Raw genomic sequence first — 22,773 nt, forward strand, 5'->3', positions numbered from 1 at the left:
TATCCACATGATGCATGTTCCTTGATTTATCAAAGCTAGACTATTTATGTCCTAACGATAAGCAAAACATTTTTTTCATTATAAAGTATCATTTTAAGTGACGTTTTTTTTTTCTTGTTTAAAAATAATTCAGTTTTAATATATAACAGAGATGTACAAAGCAGATTTGGGAAAAGAAAAAACCTACAAGACATTAAATGTGATACAATAGGATGAAATGAATAAGAATATATAAATCCTCTCAGAAATTTGTGCAAAATCCTCTGAAAACCGGAATCCTCAAAAAAACGGACTTTTGACTTGGTCCGGACAGGGTCCGGTTTTTGGAGTTTCTACTGTACTAGGTAAAAATCAATGTCAAATTTCAATTCAGAACACAACTAGAAAATGCTTTTGTAAAAAAGCGCATGTCTCCCCCAATGCAAAGTCCTATAGGCAAGAAGTCAATAGGGATCAGGAGCAAAAATCAAAGAGACACTGATGGTTGGCTGCAATAGGGATCATCTACTTGGCATGTCCAGTCATCCCGCTAAATTTCAACACTCTTGGCCTAGTGGTTCTCAAGTCACTGTTCAGGCTCCTGTGACCTTGACCTTTGATCAAGTGACCTCAAAATAAACAGGGGTCATCTACTCTGCATGTCCAATCATCCTATTAAGTTTCAACATTGTAGGTCAAGTGGTTCTCAAGTTATTTCCAAAAAATGATTTTACATGAACAGGCCACTGTGACCTTGACCTTTAACAGACTGACCCCAAAATCAATAGGGGTCATCTACTCTGCATGTTCAATCATCCTATGAAGTTTCAACATTCTGGGTCAAGTGGTTCTCAAGTTATTGATCAGAACTGGTTATCAATGTTCAGGCCCCTGTGACCTTGACCTTTAACGGAGTGGCCCCAAAAAAAATAGGGGTCATTTACTCTGCATGAACAATCATCCTATGAAGTTTCAACATTCTGGGTCGAGAGGTTCTCAAGTTATTGATTGGAAATGGTTTTCCATGTTCAGGCCCCTGTGGCCTTGACCTTTAACAGAGTGACCCTAAAATCGTTAGGGGTCATCTACTCTGCATGACCAATCATCCTATGAAGTTTCATCATTCTGGGTCAAGTGGTTCTCAAGTTACTGACCGGAAATGGTTTTCAATGTTCGGGCCCCTGTGACCTTAACCTTTCACAGAGTGACCCCAAAATCGTTAGGGGTCATCTACTCTGCATGACCAATCATCCTATTAAGTTTCAACATTCTGGGTCAAGTGGTTCTCAAGTTATTGACCGGAAATGGTTTTCAATGTTCAGTCCCTGTGACCTTGACCTTTAATGGAGTGACCCCAAAATCGATAGGGGTCATCTACTTTGCATGTACAATCATCCTATGAAGTTTCAACATTGTGGGTCAAGTGGTTCTCTAGTTATTGATTGGAAATGGTTTTCCATGTTCAGGCCCCTATGACCTTGACCTTTGATGGAGTGACCCCAAAATCAATAGGGGTCATCTACTCTTTATGACCAATCATCCTATGAAGTTTCAACATTCGGGGTCAAGTGGTTCTCTAGTTATTGATCGGAAATGGTTTTCAATGTTCAGGCCCCTGTGACCTTGACCTTTGACGGAGTGACCCCAAAATCAATAGGGGTCATCTACTTTTCATGACCAATCATCCTATGAAGTTTCAACATTCGGGGTCAAGTGGTTCTCTAGTAATTGATCGGAAATGGTTTTCAATGTTCAGGCCCCTGTGACCTTGACCTTTGACGGAGTGACCCCAAAATCAATAGGGGTCATCTACTCTTCATGACCAATCATCCTATGAAGTTTCAACATTCTGGGTCAAGTGGTTCTCTAGTTATTGATCGGAAATGGTTTTCAATGTTCAGGCCCCTGTGACCTTGACCTTTGACGGAGTGACCCCAAAAACAATAGGGGTCGTCTACTCCAGCAGCCCTACAACCCAATGAAGTTTGAAGGTTCTAGGTCAAATGGTTCTCCAGTTATTGCTCGGAAATGAAGTGTGACGTACGGACGGACGGACGGACAGGGCAAAAACAATATGTCTCCTGGGGAGACATAAAAATATGCATGTGGTCCAAATTATTCTTGAAAAGTGAAAGTAGGTCACTAGGTCAATCTCAAGATCAAAGTTCATTTTGGTACACAAAACTATGCATGTGGTCCAAATCTGAAGCCTGTACCTTCAAAAATGTGAAAGTAGGTCACTAGGTCAATGTCAAGGTCAAAGCTTTTTCTGTGCACAAAACTATGAATGTGGTCCAAATTTGAAGGCTGTAGCTTGAGAAATGTGAAAGTAGGTCACCAGGTCAAAATCAAGGTCAAATTTCATTTCTGAACAAAAAACTATGCATGTTGGTCCAAATCTGAAGCCTGTACCTTAAACAAGAGGGCCATGATGGCCCTATATCGCTCACTTGTTATCAATGCACTTGAGGACAAGAAGGTCCTCAGAAAAAATATCTAAATCCAAAGGACAGTAACAACAAAGGGAAGAAATTTAACCAAAAAGAAAAAAAAATTCTTACAAGGTACAGATATGTCAAAATACACCTAAAAATTGGAGGTACCATCCATGTTGTACCACAGAAAAGTGGTCTCGGTTTTTCCCTACGGCCAATAATAAAAAAGTTACTAAAAATAAGCTATTTATAGTAAAGTTAAAGGGAAGTAATTAAAAACAAATTATTGTAAGTGAAAAAAAGAAGGATCTGCCAAATAAATCTGTTGACATAAATGAAATTTCAGATCAGTATCTTCATTAGTTACGGAGATATACCCATTTAATTTGAAATAAAGGGAGGTAATTTGACATAAAATCAGTCCATAGTTATCTACCCTGATTGGCTCAGTCCAACTAATGACAATAATGAAATTTCAAATAAGTCCTATATATAGATAAGTACTTACTGATATAAATCCATTTTGATTACAATCAGGGGAGGTAATCAGATATAAAATAACTCTGAACCTACACTTGGATCTGATTTGTCATGGAATCCAAGAAAAATTGTTGTTGAAGTTATTCTGGAAGTTTGTATCAAATAAAACCATAAATGAAGTCTCTATATGGCTGCAAAAGCCAAAATAGCCAATTTTGGACCTTTAAAGGGGCCATACCTCTGGAACCCATGAAGAAATCTGGCCAGTTCAAGAAAGGAACCAAGATCTTGTGGTGACACAAGTTTTGTGCAAGTCTGATTAAATTCAAATCATAAATGAAGCTGCTATTGTGCAGACAAGGTCAAAATAGTTAATTCTAGCCCTTTCAGGGGCCATAACTCTGGAACCCATAATGGAATCTCGCCAGTTGAAGAAAGGAACCAAGATCTTATGGTGATTCAAGTTGTATACCAGTTTGGTTAAAATCAAATCATAAATGAAGCTGCTATTGTGCAGACAAGGTCAAAATAGCTAATTCTGGCCCTTTCAGGGGCCATAACTCTGGAACCCATAATGGAATCTGGCCAGTTCAAGAAAGGAACCAAGACCTTATGGTGATACAAGTTGTGTGCCAGTTTGGTAAAAATCAAATCATAAATAAAGCTGCTACTGTGCAGACAAGGTCAAATTAGCTGATTTTGGCCCTTTCAGGGGCCATAACTCTGGAACCCATTATGGGATCTGGCCAGTTCAAGAAAGGAACCCAGATCTTATGGTGATACAAGTTGTTTGCAAGTTTGGTTAAAATAAAATCATAAATGAAACCACTATCGTGCAGACACGAAATTGTTGACGCACGGACGCACGGACGGACGGACTGACGACGGACGACGGACGATGGGTGATCACAAAAGCTCACCTTGTCACTATGTGACAGGTGAGCTAAAAATGTGAAAGTAAGTCACTAGGTCAATATCAAGGTCAGTTTTTTTCTGTGCACAAAACTATGCATGTGGTCCAAATTTGAAGGCTGTAGCTACAGAAATGTGAAAGTAGGTCACTAGGACAAAATCAAGGTCAACTCATGTCAAGGTTCATCTTGCCACTCAAAACTACATGTGGTCCAAATTTGAATGTTGTAGGTTATTAATGAGAAGATTTTAAAAGCTTTTCCCTACATAAGTCTATATGAACAAGTGACCCCTGGGGCGGGGCCATATTTGACCCTAAGGGGATCATTTGAACAAACTTGGTAGAGAACTACTAGATGATGCTACATTACAAATATCAAAGCCCTAGGCTTTGTGGTTTGGACAAGAAGATTTTCAAAGTTTTTCCATATATAAGTCTATATAAACCATGTGACCCCCGGGGCGGGGTCATATTTGACCCAAGAGTAATAATTTGAATCATCTTGGTAGAGGACCACTAGGTGATGCTACATACCAAATATCAAAGCCCTAGGCTCTGTGGTTTTGGACAAGAAGATTTTCAAAGTTTTTCCCTATATAAATCTATGTAAATTATAACAAAAGGGTCATGATGACCCTGGCTTGCTCACCTGAGTAATATGAGCTACATGTTTCAAATGTCAAACTGATGATAAAACATTAAGAAAGTCAGTAGGTCACATTCATGGTCAATGAAATTCAGTTTTATGATTTGTGTGCAAAACTGTGTATGTTATCAAAATTTCAAGCTGTATCTTAAAAAACAAGAAAGTAGGCCAGTAGGTCAAGGTCACAGTCCAGTGACATCATATTACTTGGGGTCATCAAGTAATTATAATTAAACAGTCTTGGAAATAGGATCAGATGATTTTTTTAAGTATTTTTCCTATATAACTCACATAATAACTAAGTGACCCCAGGGGTACAATTTTAACAATCTTGGTTGAGGACCATAAGACAATGCTACAAACCAAATATCAAAGGTCTATGTGTTGTGGTTTCAGGCAAGAAGATTTTTAAACTTTTTTTCCTATATAAGTCTATGTTAAACTTGGGACCCCCAGGGCGGGGCCATATTTAACCCTAGGGGGATAATTTGAACAAAGTTGGTAGAGGACCACTAGATGATGCTACATACCAAATATCAAAGCCCTACACTGGCCATGTGGTTTTGTACAAGATTTTCAAAGTTTTCCCTATATAAGTCTATATAAACCATGTGACCCCCAGGGTGGAACCATATTTAGGGGGATAATTTGAACAATCTTGGTAGAGGACCACTAGATGACGCTACATACCAAATATCAAAGCCCTAGGCTCTGTGGTTTTGTACAAGAAGATTTTCAAAGTTTTTCCCTATATAAATCTATGTAAATTATAACAAAAGGGTCATGATGACCCTGGATTGCTCACCTGAGTAATATGAGCTACATGTTTCAAATGTCAAACTGATGATAAAATATTAAGAAAGTCAGTAGGTCACATTCATGGTCAATGAAATTCAGTTTTATGATTTGTGTGCAAAACTGTGTATGTTATCAAAATTTCAAGCTGTATCTTAAACAAGAGGGCCAAGATGGCCCTAGGTCGCTCACCTAAGAAACACACCATAACAGTGTAAAACATGTTTGACCTAGTGATTTCATGGAAACAAATATTCTGACCAATTTTCATTAAGATTGGACCAAAAAATTGGTCTCTTGCGATAAAACAAGCATTTTCTTAGATATGGCCTAGTTTTTGACCCTAGATGACCCATGTTCAAACTCGACCTAGATTTTATCAAGGCAATCATTCTAACCAAAATTCATGAAGATCAATTGAAAAATACAGCCTCTATCACATACACAACTTTTGTCTTTGATTTGACCAAGTGACCTTGTTTTTGACCTCAGATGACCCATATTCAAATTCAACCTAGATTTCATTAAGGCAATCATCCTGGCCAAATTTCATAAAAATCAATTGAAAAAAACAGTCTCTATCGCATACACAAGATTTTTCTTCGATTTGACCTAGTGACCTAGTTTTTGACCCCAGATGACCCATTTTCGAACTCGGCCTAGATTTCATCAAGGTAATCATTCTGACCAAAATTCATGAAGATCAATTGAAAAATACCGCCTCTATCGCATACACAACGTTTTTCTCTGATTTGACCTAGTGACCTAGTTTTTGACCCCAGATGACCCATTTTCGAACTCGGCCTAGATTTGATCAAGGCAATCATTCTGACCAATATTCATGAAGATCAATTGAAAAATACAGCCTCTATCGCATACACAAGGTTTTTCTTTGATTTGACCTAGTGACCTAGTTTTTAACCCGAGATGACCCATTTTCGAACTCGGCCTAGATTTCATCAAGGTTATCATTCTGACCAATATTCATGAAGAATAATTGAAAAATACAGCCTCTATCGCATACACAAGGTTTTTCTTTGATTTGACCTAGTGACCTAGTTTTTAACCCGAGATGACCCATTTTCGAACTCGGCCTAGATTTCATCAAGGCATACATTCTGACCAATATTCATGAAGATCAGTTGAAAAATACAGCCTCTATCGCATACACAAGGTTTTTCCTTAATTTGACCTAGTGACCTAGTTTTTGACCCGAGATGACCCATTTTCGAAATCGGCCTAGATTTCATCAAAGTAATCATTCTGACCAAAATTCATGAAGATCAATTGAAAAATACCGCCTCTATCGCATACACAACGTTTTTCTCTGATTTGACCTAGTGACCTAGTTTTTGACCCGAGATGACCCATTTTCGAACTTGGCCTAGATTTCATCAAGGCAATCATTCTGACCAATATTCATGAAGATCAATTGAAAAATACAGCCTCTATCGCATACACAAGGTTTTTTCTTTGATTTGACCTAGTGACCTAGTTTTTAACCCGAGATGACCCATTTTCGAACTCAGCCTAGATTTAATCAAGGTTATCATTCTGACCAATATTCATGAAGAATAATTGAAAAATACAGCCTCTATCGCATACACAAGGTTTTTCTTTGATTTGACCTAGTGACCTAGTTTTTGACCCAAGATGACCCATTTTCGAACTCGGCCTAGATTTTATCAAGGTTATCATTCTGACCAATATTCATGAAGATTAATTGAAAAATACAGCCTCTATCGCATACACAAGGTTTTTCTTTGATTTGACCTAGTGACCTAGTTTTTGACCCGAGATGACCCATTTTAGAACTCGGCCTAGATTTCATCAAGGTTATCATTCTGACCAATATTCATGAAGATTAATTGAAAAATACAGCCTCTATCGCATACACAAGCTAAATGTTGACGGACGACAGACGACAGACGACGGACGCCGGACATCGAGCGCTCAGAAAAACTCACCTGAGCATTGCTCAGGTGAGCTAAAAACAAGAAAGTAGGCCAGTAGGTCAAGGTCACAGTCCAGTGACATCATATTACTTGGGGTCATCAGGTAATTATAATTAAACAGTCTTGGAAATAGGATCAGATGATTTTTTTAAGTATTTTTCCTATATAACTCACATAATAACTAAGTGACCCCAGGGGTACAATTTTAACAATCTTGGTTGAGGACCATAAGACAATGCTACAAACCAAATATCAAAGGTCTATGTGTTGTGGTTTCAGGCAAGAAGAATTTTAAACTTTTTTTCCTATATAAGTCTATGTTAAACTTGGGACCCCCAGGGCGGGGCCATATTTAACCCTAGGGGGATAATTTGAACAAAGTTGGTAGAGGACCACTAGATGATGCTACATACCAAATATCAAAGCCCTACACTGGCCATGTGGTTTTGTACAAGATTTTCAAAGTTTTCCCTATATAAGTCTATATAAACCATGTGACCCCCAGGGTGGAACCATATTTAGGGGGATAATTTGAACAATCTTGGTAGAGGACCACTAGATGACGCTACATACCAAATATCAAAGCCCTAGGCCATGTGGTTTTGTACAAGAAGATTTTCAAAGTTTTCCCTATATAAGTCTATATAAACCATGTGACCCCAGCGCGGGGCCATATTTGACCCTAGGGGGATAATTTGAACAATTTTGGTAGAGGACCACTAGATGATGCTATACGCCAGATATCAAAGCCCTAGACCCTGTGGTTTTGGACAAGAAGATTTTTAAAGTTTTTCCTTTCGGCTGCCATGGCAACCAGAGTTTTGCATGGAATTCAATTCTTTGAACAATTTTGAAAGGGGGCCATCCAAGGATCATTCCTGTGAAGTTTGGTGTAATTCTGCCCAGTGGTTTTCAAGAAGAAGATTTTTTTTAGAAATTGTTGACGCACGACGGACGACGCGCGACGGACGACAGACATCAAGCAGTCACAATAGGTCACCTTCGTGACAGGTGAGCTAAAAATAAACAAAGGGCCATAACTCACTCAAAAATTGTTGAAACAGTCTGATTTTCAGGGGACACAACTAGGGTACCAATATATCATTCTGACAAAGTTTGGTCAAAATCCCCCCAGTAGTTTCTGAGGAGATGCGATAACGAGAAATTGTTAATGGACGGACGAACAGACGGACGGAAGGACGACAGACCATGGACGCAGAGTGATTTAAAACTAGAATGTGTCTGTAGGACACAGGGTGTGCCCCCCACTGGTACATTAGTCACAAATAAGGGGCAATAATTCAAATGTTTGCAGTCTTAATGGGGTATAGCCTCAACAAACATTTTATGAAAAGGGTTCATTATTCTAGGCCCTATACTTTTTGAGCTATGAGCATCACAAACAAAAAATCCACTATTCTGGCTATTTCAAGGGCCATAACTCTGTAATAAGAGTAAGATTCTCAAGAAGAATGCCAAGAGTGCAAGGCCACATCATGATAAAGACTCCTGCAAGGTTTCCTGAATTTACATCTAATACTTTTTGAGCTAGGCACATAATTAGGTGAAAAAGTGCATTTTTTTACTATTTCAGGGGCCATAACTTTAAAAATAGGGGTGGAACCAGCCAAAAAATTAGAGGTGTGCAAGTTTATATCATGATAAAGACTTATGCAAGTTTTCAACCATTTATATTAAATACTTTTTGAACTAGGCGTGTCACAAGGTGAAAATGTGCATTTTTGACTATTTCAGGGGCCATAACTCTTAAAATAGGGGGCATAGCCAGACGAAAAAATAGGAGGTACGCAAGTTCATATCTTGATATAGACTCATGCAAGGTTTCATCAATTTATATGAAATACTTTTTTAGCTAGGGGTGTCACAAGGTGAAAATGTGCATTTTTGACTATTTCAGGGGCCATAACTCAAAAAATAGGAGGCAGACCCAAAGAAAAATAGGAGGTGCGCAAGTTCTTATCATGATTAATATACATGCAAGGTTTCATGAATCTATATCAAATACTTTTTGAGCTAGGCGCGTCACAAGGTGAAAATGTGCATTTTTGACTATTTCAGGGGCCATAACTAAAAAAATTGGGGGCGGAGCAAAATGAAAAATAGGAGGTGCGCAAGTTCATATCATGATAAAGAATCATGCAAGGTTTCATCAATTTATATGAAATACTTTTTGAGCTAGGCGTGTCACAACGTGAAAATGTGCATTTTTGACTATTTCAGGGGCCATAACTCTGAAAATAGGGGGCGGACCCAAATGAAAAATAGGAGGTGCGCAAGTTCATATCATGATTAATATACATGCAAGGTTTCATGAATCTATATCAAATACTTTTTGAGCTAGGCGTGTCACAAGGTGAAAATATGCATTTTTGACTATTTCAGGGGCCATAACTCTAAAAATAGGGGCGGAGCCAGATGAAAAATAGGAGGTGCGCAAGTTCATATCATGATAAAGACTCATGCAAGGTTTCATCAATTTATATGAAATACTTTTTGAGCTAGGCATGTCACAAGGTGAAAATGTGCATTTTTGACTATTTCAGGGGCCATAACTGTGAAAATAGGGGGCGGACCAAAATGAAAAATAGGAGGTGCACAAGTTCATATCATGATTAATACACATGCAAGGTTTCATGAATTTATATCAAATAGTTTTTGAGCTAGGCGCATCACAAGGATATAATGTGCATTTTTGACTATTTCAGGGGCCATAACTCTAAAAATAGGGGGCGGAGCCAGACGAAAAATAGGAGGTGCGCAAGTTCATATCATGATAAAGACTCATGCAAGGTTTCATGAATTTATATCAAATACTTTTTGAGCTAGGCGTGTCACGAACTTCGGACGGACGGACGGACGGACGGACAGATGGATGGACGGACGGACGGACGCACGGACAGACGGACGGACGCACGGATAAGACCAAATCTATATGCCCCCACCACTCATGGGGGGGCACAATAAATATGAAGGACAAATATAAACAGATTTGACTATGCTGTGACCTTGACCTCTGATCTACAGACCTGGTTCATGCACTTGGCACTTCGTCACATCTCCACCTACCTATATGCCAAAACTGAAGGCAATACCTTGAATGGTTATTAAGTTATGTTCAAGACTAGAATGGGTCTGTAGGACACAGGGTGTGCCCCCACTGGTACATTTGTCATAAACAAGGGGCAATAATTCAAATGTTTCCAGTATTAAGAGGGGTATAGCCTTAACAAACATTTTATAAGAGGATTCATTATTCTTGGCCATACACTTTTTGAGCTATGAGCATCACAAACAAAAAATCCATCATTTTGACTATTTCAAGGGCCCTAAATCTGTAATTGGTGCTAAAATCTCAAGAATGCCAAGTGTGCAAGGTCACATCAATTTATATCAAATACTTTTTGAGCTATGCGTGTCACATGGTGAAAATGTGCATTTTTCATTATTTCAGGGTTCATAACCCTTGAAATTGGGGGCGGAGCCAGACAAAAAATAGGAAGTGCACAAGTTCATATCATGATAAAGACTCATGCAAGGTTTCATCAATTTATATGAAACACTTTATGAGCTAGGTGCGTCACAAAGAGAAAATGTGCATTTCTGACTATTTCAGGGGCCATAACTCTGGAAATAGGGGTGGAGCCAGACAAACAAGAGGGCCAAGATGGCCCTAGGTTGCTCACCTGAGAAACACACCATAACACACCGTAACAGTGTAAACCTGTTTGACCTAGTGATTTCATGGAAAAAAATATTCTGACCAATATCATTAAAACTGGAGCAAAAAATCTTGAGTATAAATAAGTATTTTCTTTGATTTGACCTTGTGACCCAGTTTTTGACCCCAGATGATCCATATTCAAACTTGACCTATATTTCATCAAGGCTATCATTCTGACTAAATTTCATGAAGATCAACTGACAAATACAGCCTCTATCGCATACACAAGGTTTTTCTTTGATTTGACCTAGTGACCTAGTTTTTGACCCCAGACTACCAAAATTCGAACCTGACCTAGATTTCATCAAGGCAACCATTCTGACAAAATTTTATGAAAATCCAGTGTAAAATGCAGCCCCTATTGCATACATAATGTTTTTCCTTGATTTGACCTAGTGGCCTAGTTTTTGAAACCAGATGACCCATATTCGAATATGACCTAGATTTCATCAAGGCAATCATTCTGACCAAATTTCATGAAGATTAATTGAAAAATACAGCCTCTATTGCATACAGAAGGATTTTCTTTGATTTGAGCTAGTGACCTACATTTTGACCCCAGATGACTCATAATCAAACTCTAAGTAGATTTTATCAAGGCAATCATTCTGACAAAATTTCATGAAGATCAATTGAAAAATACAGCCTCAAATGCATACACAAGGTTTTTCTTTGATTTGACCTAGTGACCTACTTTTTGATCCAAGATGACCCATATTCAAACTTGACCTAGATTTCATCAAGGCAATCATTCTGACTTAATTTTAGGAAGATCAATTGAAAAATATAGCCTCTATCGCATACACAAAGTTTTTCTTTGATTTGACCTAGTGACCTAATTTTTTATCCTAGATGACCCATATTCAAACTTCACCTAGATTACATCAATCCAATTATTCTGACCAAATTTCATGAAGATCAATAGAAAAATACAGCCTCTATCGCATACACAAGGTTTTTCTTTGATTTGACCTAGTGACCTACTTTTGGACCCCAGATGACCCATTATCAATTTCTGCCTAGACTTTATTAAGGTTATCATTTTGACTAAATTTCAGGAAGATCAATTGAAAAAAAAAACAGCCTCTATCGCATATTCAAGCTTTCCTTTTGATTTGACCTAGTGACCTAGTTTTTGACACCAGATGACCCGTATTCGTACTTGTGCTAGATTTCATCAAGGCAATCATTCTGACCAAAATTCATGAAGATTAATTGAAAAATACAGCCTCTATCGCATACACAAGGTTTTTCTTTGATTTGACCTAGTGACCTAGTTTTTGACCCCGGATGACCCATTTTCGAACTCTGCCTATATTTCATCAAGGCAATCATTCTGACCAAAATTCATGAAGATTAATTGAACAAGAGGACCATGATGGTCCTGAATCGCTCACCTCTTCCCACATGACCCAGTTTTGAGTATGATGTCGTTTTTTCTATTATTTGACATAGTGACCTAGTTTTGGAGCTCATGTGACCCAGTTTTGAACTTGACCTAGATACTATCAAGATAAAATTTCTGACCAATTTTCATGAAGATCCATTGAAAAATATGGTCTCTAGAGAGGTCACAAGGTTTTTCTATTATTTGACCTACTGACCTAGATTTTGACCGCACATGACCCAATTTCGAACCTGACCTAGATATCATCAAGGTGAACGTTCTGACCAATTTTCATGAAGATCTTGTGAAATATATGGCCTCTAGAGAGGTCACAAGGTTTTTCTATTTTTAGACCTACTGACCTAGTTTTTAAAGGCACGTGACCCAGTTTCGAACTTGACCTAGATATCATCAAGGTGAACATTCTGACTAATTTTCATGAAGATCTTGTGAAATATATGGCCTCTAGAGAGGTCACAAGGTTTTTCTATTTTTAGACCTACTGACCTAGTTTTTGACGGCACGTGACCCAGTTTCGAACTTGACCTAGATATCATCAAGATGAACATTCTGACCAACTTTCATAAAGATCCCATGAAAAATGTGACCTCTAGAGTGGTCACAAGCAAAAGTTTACGGACGCACGGACGGACGGACACCGCGCAATCACAAAAGCTCACCTTGTCACTTTGTGACAGGTGAGCTAAAAATACAGCCTCTAAAATGTCACTTCTATCATGTTCACAAGGTAGAAATTACCAAATTTTGGCTCTTTTAGGGGTCAATCAGGGGCCACAACTCTGGAACCTATGACTGGATCTGATAAATTCATCATGGAATCCAAGATTTATTGTTGTTGAAGATATTTTGCAAGTTTGTATCATATCAACCCATAAATGAAGTCTCTATATGGCTGCAAAAGCCAAAATAGCAAATTTTGGCCCTTTACGGGGCCATATCTCTGGAACCCATGATGGGATCTGACCAGTTTTCAAAAGGAACCAAGATATTATGCTAGTTCAAGTTGTGCAAGTTTGATTAAAGTTTATTGCAAAATGTTGTCTCTATCATGTTCACAAGCAAAAAATAGCAAATTTTGGGCCCTTTAAGGGGCTATAACTCTGCAATCCATGATGGGATCTGGCCAGTTTTCGAAAGGAACCGAGATATTATGCCAATACAAGTTGTGTGCAAGTTTGATTGAAGTTGATTGTAAAATGTGATCTCTTATTGTGTTCGCAAGCCAAAAATGGCAAATTTTGGTCCTTTAAGTAGCCATAACTCTGGAACCCATGATGGGATCTGGCCAGTTTTCGAAAGGAACCGAGATATAATGCCAATACAAGTTGTGTGCAAGTTTGATTAAAGTTGATTGCAAAATGTTGTCTCTATCGTATTCCTTTAAGTGTCCATTGCATAACTTGAAAGGAACCGAGATATTATGCCCATACAAGTTGTGTGCAAGTTTGATTAAAATCAAATACAAAATGTGGTCTCTATCGTGTTCACAATGAAATTGTGGATGGACAGACGGACAACGGACGAAGGGCGCTCACAAAAGCTCACCCGGTCACTATGTGACAGGTGAGTTAAAAATAGGTTTCACAGCTATATGCCTTTAAATGATAGCTGTATGTACTTGCATGCAAAACTTTAACCAAGGTGTGACGCCGACGTATGGTGATACAAGGTGTGTGCAAGTTTGGTTAAAATAAAATAATAAATGAAACCTCTATCGTGCCGACAAGAAATTGTTGACGGACGCACACACGCTCGCATGCACGCACAGACTGACAACGGACGAAGGGTGATCACAAAAGCTCACCTTGTCACTATGTGACAGGTGAGCTAACAAGAGCTGTCAGTAAGACAAGAGCTGTCGGAGGACAGCAACGCTCGACTATTCAACAGCCTTGTCGATTGAATGATTTGTTTGTTTGTTTGTTTTGGGTTTAACGCCGTTTTTCAACAGTATTTCAGTCATGTTATTTTTTCCCAGGTCAGGGGCCAAAAATGACAATTTTTTCCCAGGTCAGGGGCCAGAACTCCTATAATACTGAATGAATCCGGATGTGAAACCCAAGGTGCACAACTGCACATGCTTACCAACATTCCTGTAAACTCTGGTGACTCTAGGTCAAATACTTTTGGAGCTACGCACAACACAACATTAAAATGACCAATTTTTTACTAAGTCAGGGGCCATAACTCCTACATGACTGGACGAATCCGGACGCAAAACCCCAGGTGCACAACTGCACATGCTGACCAACATTCCTGTAAACTTTGGTGACTGTAGGTCAAATACTTTTGGAGCTATGCGCGACACAACATTAAAATGACCATTTTTTTACTAAGTCAGGGGCCATAACTCCTACATGACTGGATGAATCCAGACGCGAAACCCCAGGTGCACAACTACACATGCTGACCAACATGCCTGTAAAGTTTTGTGACTCTAGGTCATATACTTTTGGAGCTAGGCGCGACACAACATTAAAATGACCAATTTTTATAAAGTCAGGGCCCATAACTTCTACATGACTGAATGAATCCGGACGCGAAACCCCAGGTGCACAACTACACATGCTGACCAACATTCCTGTAAAGTTTTGTGACTCTACGTCAAATACTTTCAGAGCTACGCGCGACACAACATTTTCGGAAGGACGGACGGACGGAAGGACGGACGGACAAGAGCAAATCTATATGCCCCCCCCCAAAGTGGTGGGGGCATAAAAAAGCAAAATAGGGTTATGGAACCTGCATAGTGCTTATCAGCTTATGACAGTGGACAAGTGTGTGAAGTTTCATTCCATTCCCATTAGTGGGTACTGAGATACCAGCTTACATATAAGAATTTAACCCAAAACTCCTAAGTTTAACAAGAGGACCATGATGGTCCTGAATCGCTCACCTATCACCACATGACCCAGTGTTGAACTGAGTATGACGTCATTATTTCTATTATTTGACATAGTGACCTAGTTTTTGAGCACATGTGACCTAGATATCATCAAGATAAAAAATTCTGACCAATTTTCATGAAGATCCATTGAAAAATATGGCCTCTAGAGAGGTAACAAGGTTTTTCTATTATTTGACCTAATGGCCTAGTTTTTGAAGGCACATGACCCACTTTTAAACTTGACCTAGATATCATCAAGGTGAACATTCTCACCAATTTTCATGAAGATCTCGTGAAAAATATGGCCTCTAGAGAGGTCAAAGGTTTTTCTATTTTTCGACCTACTGACCTAGTTTTTGACCGCACATGACCCAGTTACAAACCTGACCTAGATATCATCAAGCTGAACATTCTCACCAATTTTCATGAAGATCCGTTGAGAAATATGGCCTCTAGAGAGGTCACAAGGTTTTTTCTATTTTTGACCTACTGACCTAGTTTTTAACCCCACGTGACCCAGTTTCGAACTTGTCTTAGATATCATCAAGGTGAACATTCTGACCAATAATCATGAAAATCTCATGAAAAATATGGCCTCTAGAGAGGTCACAAGGTTTTTCTATTTTTAGATCTACTGGCCTAGTTTTTAACCCAACGTGACCCAGTTTCGAACATGACCTAGATATCTTCAAGGTAAACACTCTGTCCAATTTTCATGAAGATCCATTGAAAAATATCGCCTCTAGAGAGGTCACAAGGTTTTCCTATTTTTAGACCTACTGACCTAGTTTTTGACCGCACGTGACCCAGTTTCGAACTTGACCTAGATATCATCAAGGTGAACATTCTGACCAATTTTCATGAAGATCCATTGAGAAATATGGCCTCTAGAGAGGTCACAAGGTTTTTCTATTTTTAGACCTACTGACCTAGTTTTTCACCCCACATGACCCAGTTTCGAACTTGACCTAGATATCATCAAGGTGAACATTCTGACCAATTTTCATGAAGAACTCATGAAAAATATGGCCTCTAGAGAGGTCACAAGGTTTTTCTATTTTTAGATCTACTGACCTAGCTTTTAACCCCACGTGACCCATTTTCGAACTTGACCTAGATATCATCAAGGTGAACATTCTGACCAATTTTAATGAAGATCCATTGAGAAATATGGCCTCTAGAGAGGTCACAAGGTTTTTCTATTTTTAGACCTAATGACCTAGTTTTTGACCCTACGTGACCCAGTTTCGAACTTGACCTAGATATCATCAAGGTAAACATTCTGACCAATATTCATGAAGATCTCATGGAAAATATGGCCTCTAGAGAGGTCACAAGGTTTTTCTATTTTTAGACCTACTGACCTAGTTTTTGAACCCACGTGACCCAGTTTCGAACTTGACCTAGATATCATCAAGGTGAACATTCTGACCAGTTTTCATGAAGATCTTATGAAATATATGGCCTCTAGAGAGGTCACAAGGTTTTTCTATTTTTAGACCTACTGACCTAGTTTTTGATGGCACGTGACCCAGTTTCGAACTTGACCTAGATATCATCAAGATGAACATTCTGACCATCTTTCATAAAGATCCCATGAAAAATGTGACCTCTAGAGTGGTCACAAGCAAAAGTTTACGGACGCACGGACGGACGACGGACGACGGACACCGCGCGATCACAAAAGCTCACCTTGTCACTTTGTGACAGGTGAGCTAAAAACAGGCATAATTTTGTAAAATGCAAAGTTGAGTTATTGACCCTTTGCACTGCATGTCATATCATGACAGTGAACAAGTGTGTGAAGTTTCAATCCTTTCCCATTAGTGGATACTGAGATACCAGCTTACATACAAAAACTTAACCAAAAATTTCTATGTTGAAAAAGGGGCATAATTTTGTAAAAAAGCAAAATAAAGTTATGGGACCTGCTTTGTGCATGTCAGATCATGACAGTGAATAAGTGTGTGAAGTTTCAATCCATTCCAATTAGTGAGTACTGAGATACCAGCTTACATACAAAACCTTAACCAAAAAATTCTAAGTCGAAAAAGGGGCATAATTTTGTAAAAAAGCAAAATAGAGTTATGGAACCTGTGCAATGTAAGTCAGTTTATCACAGTAAATAAGTGTGTGAAGTTTCAATCCATTCCCACAAGTGGTTACTAAGATACCAGCTTACATACAACAAGAGCTGTCCGTAAGACAGCCAAGCTCGACTATTCGAAATATTGTCACAGAAGCAGGAAATTATTACCCAAAATGTTAAATATCAAAAGAGTTTTAAGTTCGAAAGGGGACATAATTTGACCAAAATACATATCAGAGTTATGGGACTTGATGCTATCAACTAGTTTTATAACCCCGAAGAAACATGTTAAGTTTCAATTCCATATCTGCATTAGTTTTGGAGATAGTAACTTGCATGTAAAACTTTAATCAAAATTTTCTAAGTCCAAAAGGGGGCATAATTTGCTCAAAATACATGTTAAGAGTTATGAAACTTGACCCAATGAGGTTGGTAATTGACCTAGAAAAAGAATAAATAAGTTTCAAAGCTATATGCCTTTTGGTAATAGCTGTATGTACTTGCACGCAAAACTTTAACCAGGATTTTCTAAGTCCAAAAAGGGGCATAATTTGCCCAAAATACATGTCAGAGTTATGGGACTTGATTCTATCAACTAGTTTTATAACCCCGAAGACACATGTGAAGTTTCAATTTAATATCTGCATTAGTTTTGGAGATAGTAACTTGCATGTAAAACTTTAACCAGGATTTTCTAAGTCCAAAAGGGGGCATAATTTGCTCAAAATACATGTCAGAGTTATGGGACTTGACCCAGTGAGGTAGGTAATTGATCTAGAAAAAGAAAAAATAAGTTTCAAATCAATATGCCTTTTAGTAATAGCTGTATGTACTTGCACGCAAAACTTTAACCAGGATTTTCTAAGTCCAAAAGGGGGCATAATTTGCTCAAAATACATGTCAGAGTTATGGGACTTGACCCAGTGAGGTAGGTAATTGATCTAGAAAAAGAAAAAATAAGTTTCAAATCAATATGCCTTTTAGTAATAGCTGTATGTACTTGCATGCAAAACTTTAACCAGAATTTTCTAAGTCCAAAAGGGGGCATAATTTGGCCAAAATACATGTCAGAGTTATGGGACTTGACCCAGTGAGGTAGGTAATTGATCTAGAAAAAGAAAAAATAAGTTTCAAATCTATATGCCTTTTAGTAATAGCTGTATGTACTTGCACGCAAAACTTTAACCAGAATTTTTCTAAGTCCAAAAGGGGGCATAATTTGGCCAAAATGAAGGTCAGAGTTATGGGACTTGGTGCTATCAACTAGTTTTATAACCCCGAAGACACATGTGAAGTTTCAATTCAATATCTGCATTAGTTTTGGAGATAGTAACTTGCATGTAAAACTTTAACCAGAATTTTCTAAGTCCAAAAGGGGGCATAATTCGGCCAAAATACATGTCAGAGTTATGGGACTTGACCCAGTGAGGTAGGTAATTGATCTAGAAAAAGAAACAAGAGGGCCATGATGGCCCTATATCGCTCACCTGTTATCATTGCACTTGAGGACAAGAAGGTCCTCAGTAAAAATATTTAAGTCCAAAGGACAGGAACAACAATGGGAAGAAATTTAACCAAAAAGAAAAAAAAAATTTTACAAGGTACAGATATGTCAAAATGCACCTAAAAATTGGAGGTACCATCCATGTTGTACCACAGAAAAGTGGTCTCAGTTTTTCCCAACGGCCAATAATAAAAAAGTTCCTAAAAATAAGCTATTTATAGTAACGTAAAAGGGAAGTAATTAAAAAAAAAGTATTGTAAGTGAACAAAAGAAGGCTCTGCCAAATAAATCTGTTGACATAAATGAAATTTCAGATCAGTATCTTCATTAGTTACGGAGATATACTCATTTTAATTTCAAATAAAGGGAGGTAATTTGACATAAAATCAGTCCATAGTTATCTACCCTGATTGTCTCAGTCGAACTAATGACAATTATGAAATTTCAAATAAGTCCTATAAGTACTTACTGATATAAATCCATTTTGATTACAATCAGGGGAAGTAATCAGGTATGAAATAACTCTGGAACCTACGATTGGATCTGATTTGTCATGGAATCTAAGATTTATTGTTGTTGAAAATATTTTGGAAGTTTGTATCAAATAAAACCATAAATGAAGTCTCTATATGGCTGCAAAAGCCAAAATAGCCAATTTTGGACCTTTAAGGGGCCATAACTCTGGAACCCATGAAGGAATTTGGCCAGTTCAAGAAAGGAAACAAGACCTTGTGGTGATACAAGTTGTGTGCAAGTTTGGTTAAAATCAAATCATAAATGAAGCTGCTATTGTGCAGACAAGGTCAAAATAGCTAATTTTGGCCCTTTCAGGGGCCATAACTCTGGAACCCATTAAGGGATCTAGCTGGTTCAAGAAAGGAACTGAGATCTTATGGTGACACAAGTTTCGTGCAAGTTTGATTAAATTCAAATCATAAATGAAGCTGCTATTGTGCAGACAAGGTCAAAATAGCTAATTCTGGCCCTTTCAGGGGCCATAACACTGGAACCCATAATGGAATCTGGCCAGTTCAAAAAAGGAACCAAGATCTTATGGTGATACAAGTTGTGTGCCAGTTTGGTAAAAATCAAATCATAAATAAAGCTGCTATTGTGCAGACAAGGTCAAAATTGCTAATTTTGGCCCTTTCAGGGGCCATAACTCTGAAACCCATAATGGGATCTGGCCAGTTCAAGAAAGGAACCGAGATCTTATGGTGATACAAGTTGTGTGCCAGTTTGGTTAAAATAAAATCATAAATGAAACCACTATCGTGCAGACAAGAAATTGCTGACACACGGACGGACGCAAAGACGACGGACGAAGGGTGATCACAAAAGCTCACCTTGTCACTATGTGACAGGTGAGCTAAAAATAAGTTTTAAATCTATATGCCTTTTAGTAATAGCTGTATGTATTTGCACGCAAAACTTTAACCAGAATTTTCTAAGTCCAAAAGGGGGCATAATTTGCTCAAAATACATGTTAGAGTTATGGAACTTGACCCAGTGAGATTGGTAATTGACCTAGAAAAAGAATAAATAAGTTTCAAAGCTATATGCCTTTAAATGATAGCTGTATGTACTTGCATGCAAAAACTTAACCAAGGTGTGATGCCGATGCCGACACCAGGGTGAGTAGAATAGCTAGACTATTCTTCGAATAGTCGAGCTAAAAACTTAACCAAATCGGGACACAGACGCCAATGCGGACGCCGACGCATGGGCGAGTCCAATGGCTCTACTATTCTATGAATAGTCGAGCTAAAAATCAATAGGTTGCCATGGCAACAACGGAATTTCAAATGAATTAAAGTATGTGATTTTGCATTATGAGTTGTTGATCATTCAATATAATAATATTTCAACAACATTTGATGTTGTGCCATTTTCACCTATAAGCCCTTTGAAGGCTGAAGCTTCAGAAATGTGAAAGTAGGTCACTATGTCAAAATCAAGGTCAAATTTCATTTTCGGAACACAAAATTATGCATGTGGTCCAAATTTGAAGCCTGTACCTTAAAATGTGAAAGTAGGTCACTAGGTCAATGACAAGGTCAAAGTTTATTTCAGTACATACACCTATGACTGTGGTCCAAATTTGAAGGCTGTAGCTGGTCATAAAGATATAGTCATAAATGTGGCCTCTACAGTGTTAACAAGCTTTTCCTTTGATTTGACCTGGTGACCTAGTTTTTGAACCCAGATGACCCAATATCGAACTCGTCCAAGATTTTATTGAGGGTAACATTCTGACCAAGTTTCATTACGATTAGGCCAAAATTGTGACCTATAGAGTGTTAACAGTCAAATTGTTGACGACAGACGGACGGACGACTGAAGAGGGACGACGGACACAGGGCCATCACAAAAGCTCACCTTGAGCACTTCGTGCTCAGGTGAGCTAAAAATAAACAAAGGGCCATAACAAACTCAAAAATTGTCGAACCAGTCTGATTTTCAGAAGGACACAACTAGGGTTCCAATACATCATTCTGACAAAGTTTGGTCAAAATCCCCCCAGTAGTTTCTGCGGAGATGCGATAAATGAGAAATTGTTAACAGACGGACGGACGATGGATGCAGAGTGATTTGAATAGCCCACCATCTGATGATGGTGGGTTATAAGTGTGTGAAGTTTCAATCCATTCCCACAAGTGGTTACTGAGATACCAGCTTACATACAAAAACTTAACCAACTCGGGAAGCGACACGGACGTGGACGCCGACGCAAGGGCGAGTCCAATAGCTCTACCTATTCTTTGAATAGTCGAGCTAAAAAGAACTATTATTTTGTAAGTCTGATTTCTCTTTTTCCAAAGCATCAACTTCAAATACTTATGCTGCATTATCGTTAATTTAACACATTTAAATGCACAGCAACTGAAAATTGCTTTTATAAAACAGTGATAAAAAAGACACTAGGTGAAGTAAGATGCGCATAATGCCACTTTCATACAATAGTGCTTATATTATTCTTTAGGCAAAATATGTTTATTTCATTTATACTTATGCTAAAATAATGCTATCTTCGCTGAACAACCAGGTTAGGGAAATCAAATTTTAAAGATACTTCTAGTGAAAATCTGATGTGTATTAAAAACTCAGTGAATACAAATAAGTGTAAATGATCAGCTGGTTAAGTTTTGAACAAATCCATTAGTTAACCAACATCTGAGTAACCACCTTTAAAACAAGGATGTCAAGAACAAGTCAAACTTGCCTGAAGCAAAACTTTTAGAAGAAAATCTACCTTTCCTTCCATTTTACAGTTAAGATGTCTTTCCTCAAGGGAGCTTGCTAGTTCTTTCCAGTCATTTACATCGTCTTCTTCATTTCTGTATCCTATTCTTGCATCTAACTGAATAACAGCATCCTCTTCTACAATATATATAAAGACAGAAAATATCATAGACATCAACCAGAGTTAGGCATATAAAATACTACAGACATAAACAAGTTAGACATGTACAATAATACAGACATCAACCAAAGTTAGGCATGTAAAATACTACAGACATAAACAAGGCCATATTTGAGCCTAGGGGGATAATTTGAACAATCTTGGTAGAGGACAACTAGATGATGCTACATACCAAATATCAAAGCCCTAGAACCTGTGGCTTTGGACAAGAAGATTTTTAAAGTTTTTTCTTTTGGTTGCCATGGCAACCAGAGTTCTGTATGGAATTCAATTCTTTGAACAAGTTTTAAAGAAGATCATCCAAGGAACATCCCTGTGAAGTTTCATCAAAATTGGCCTAGTGGTTTAGGAGATGTTGTTGAAAGTAAAGTGTGGGTAGACTGACGGACACACGGACGCCGGATGGTGAGCGATCACAATAGCTCACTCTGAGCACTTTGTGTTCAGGTGAGCTAAAAACGTACCCGTGCCACTATTCGAAACTGGCCCCTGCCACTTAATGAGGTATCCACAAAA

The 22,773-nt window shown here is 38.2% G+C and overlaps 1 protein-coding gene across 1 annotated transcript in view; it reads right to left on the reverse strand.

Annotated features, from left to right (window-relative positions):
- Nucleotides 1-22,773, reverse strand: part of LOC123535926 (protein wntless-like) — a 216,688-nt gene that overhangs the window by 165,819 nt on the left and 28,096 nt on the right. The window contains exon 4 of the mRNA XM_053529210.1: nt 22,087-22,214. Coding sequence (XP_053385185.1) covers nt 22,087-22,214 — 128 coding nt within the window. The remainder of the gene's footprint in view (nt 1-22,086; nt 22,215-22,773) is intronic.

Source organism: Mercenaria mercenaria, chromosome 17 (assembly GCF_021730395.1).
Source record: "Mercenaria mercenaria strain notata chromosome 17, MADL_Memer_1, whole genome shotgun sequence".
NCBI lineage: Eukaryota > Metazoa > Mollusca > Bivalvia > Venerida > Veneridae > Mercenaria > Mercenaria mercenaria.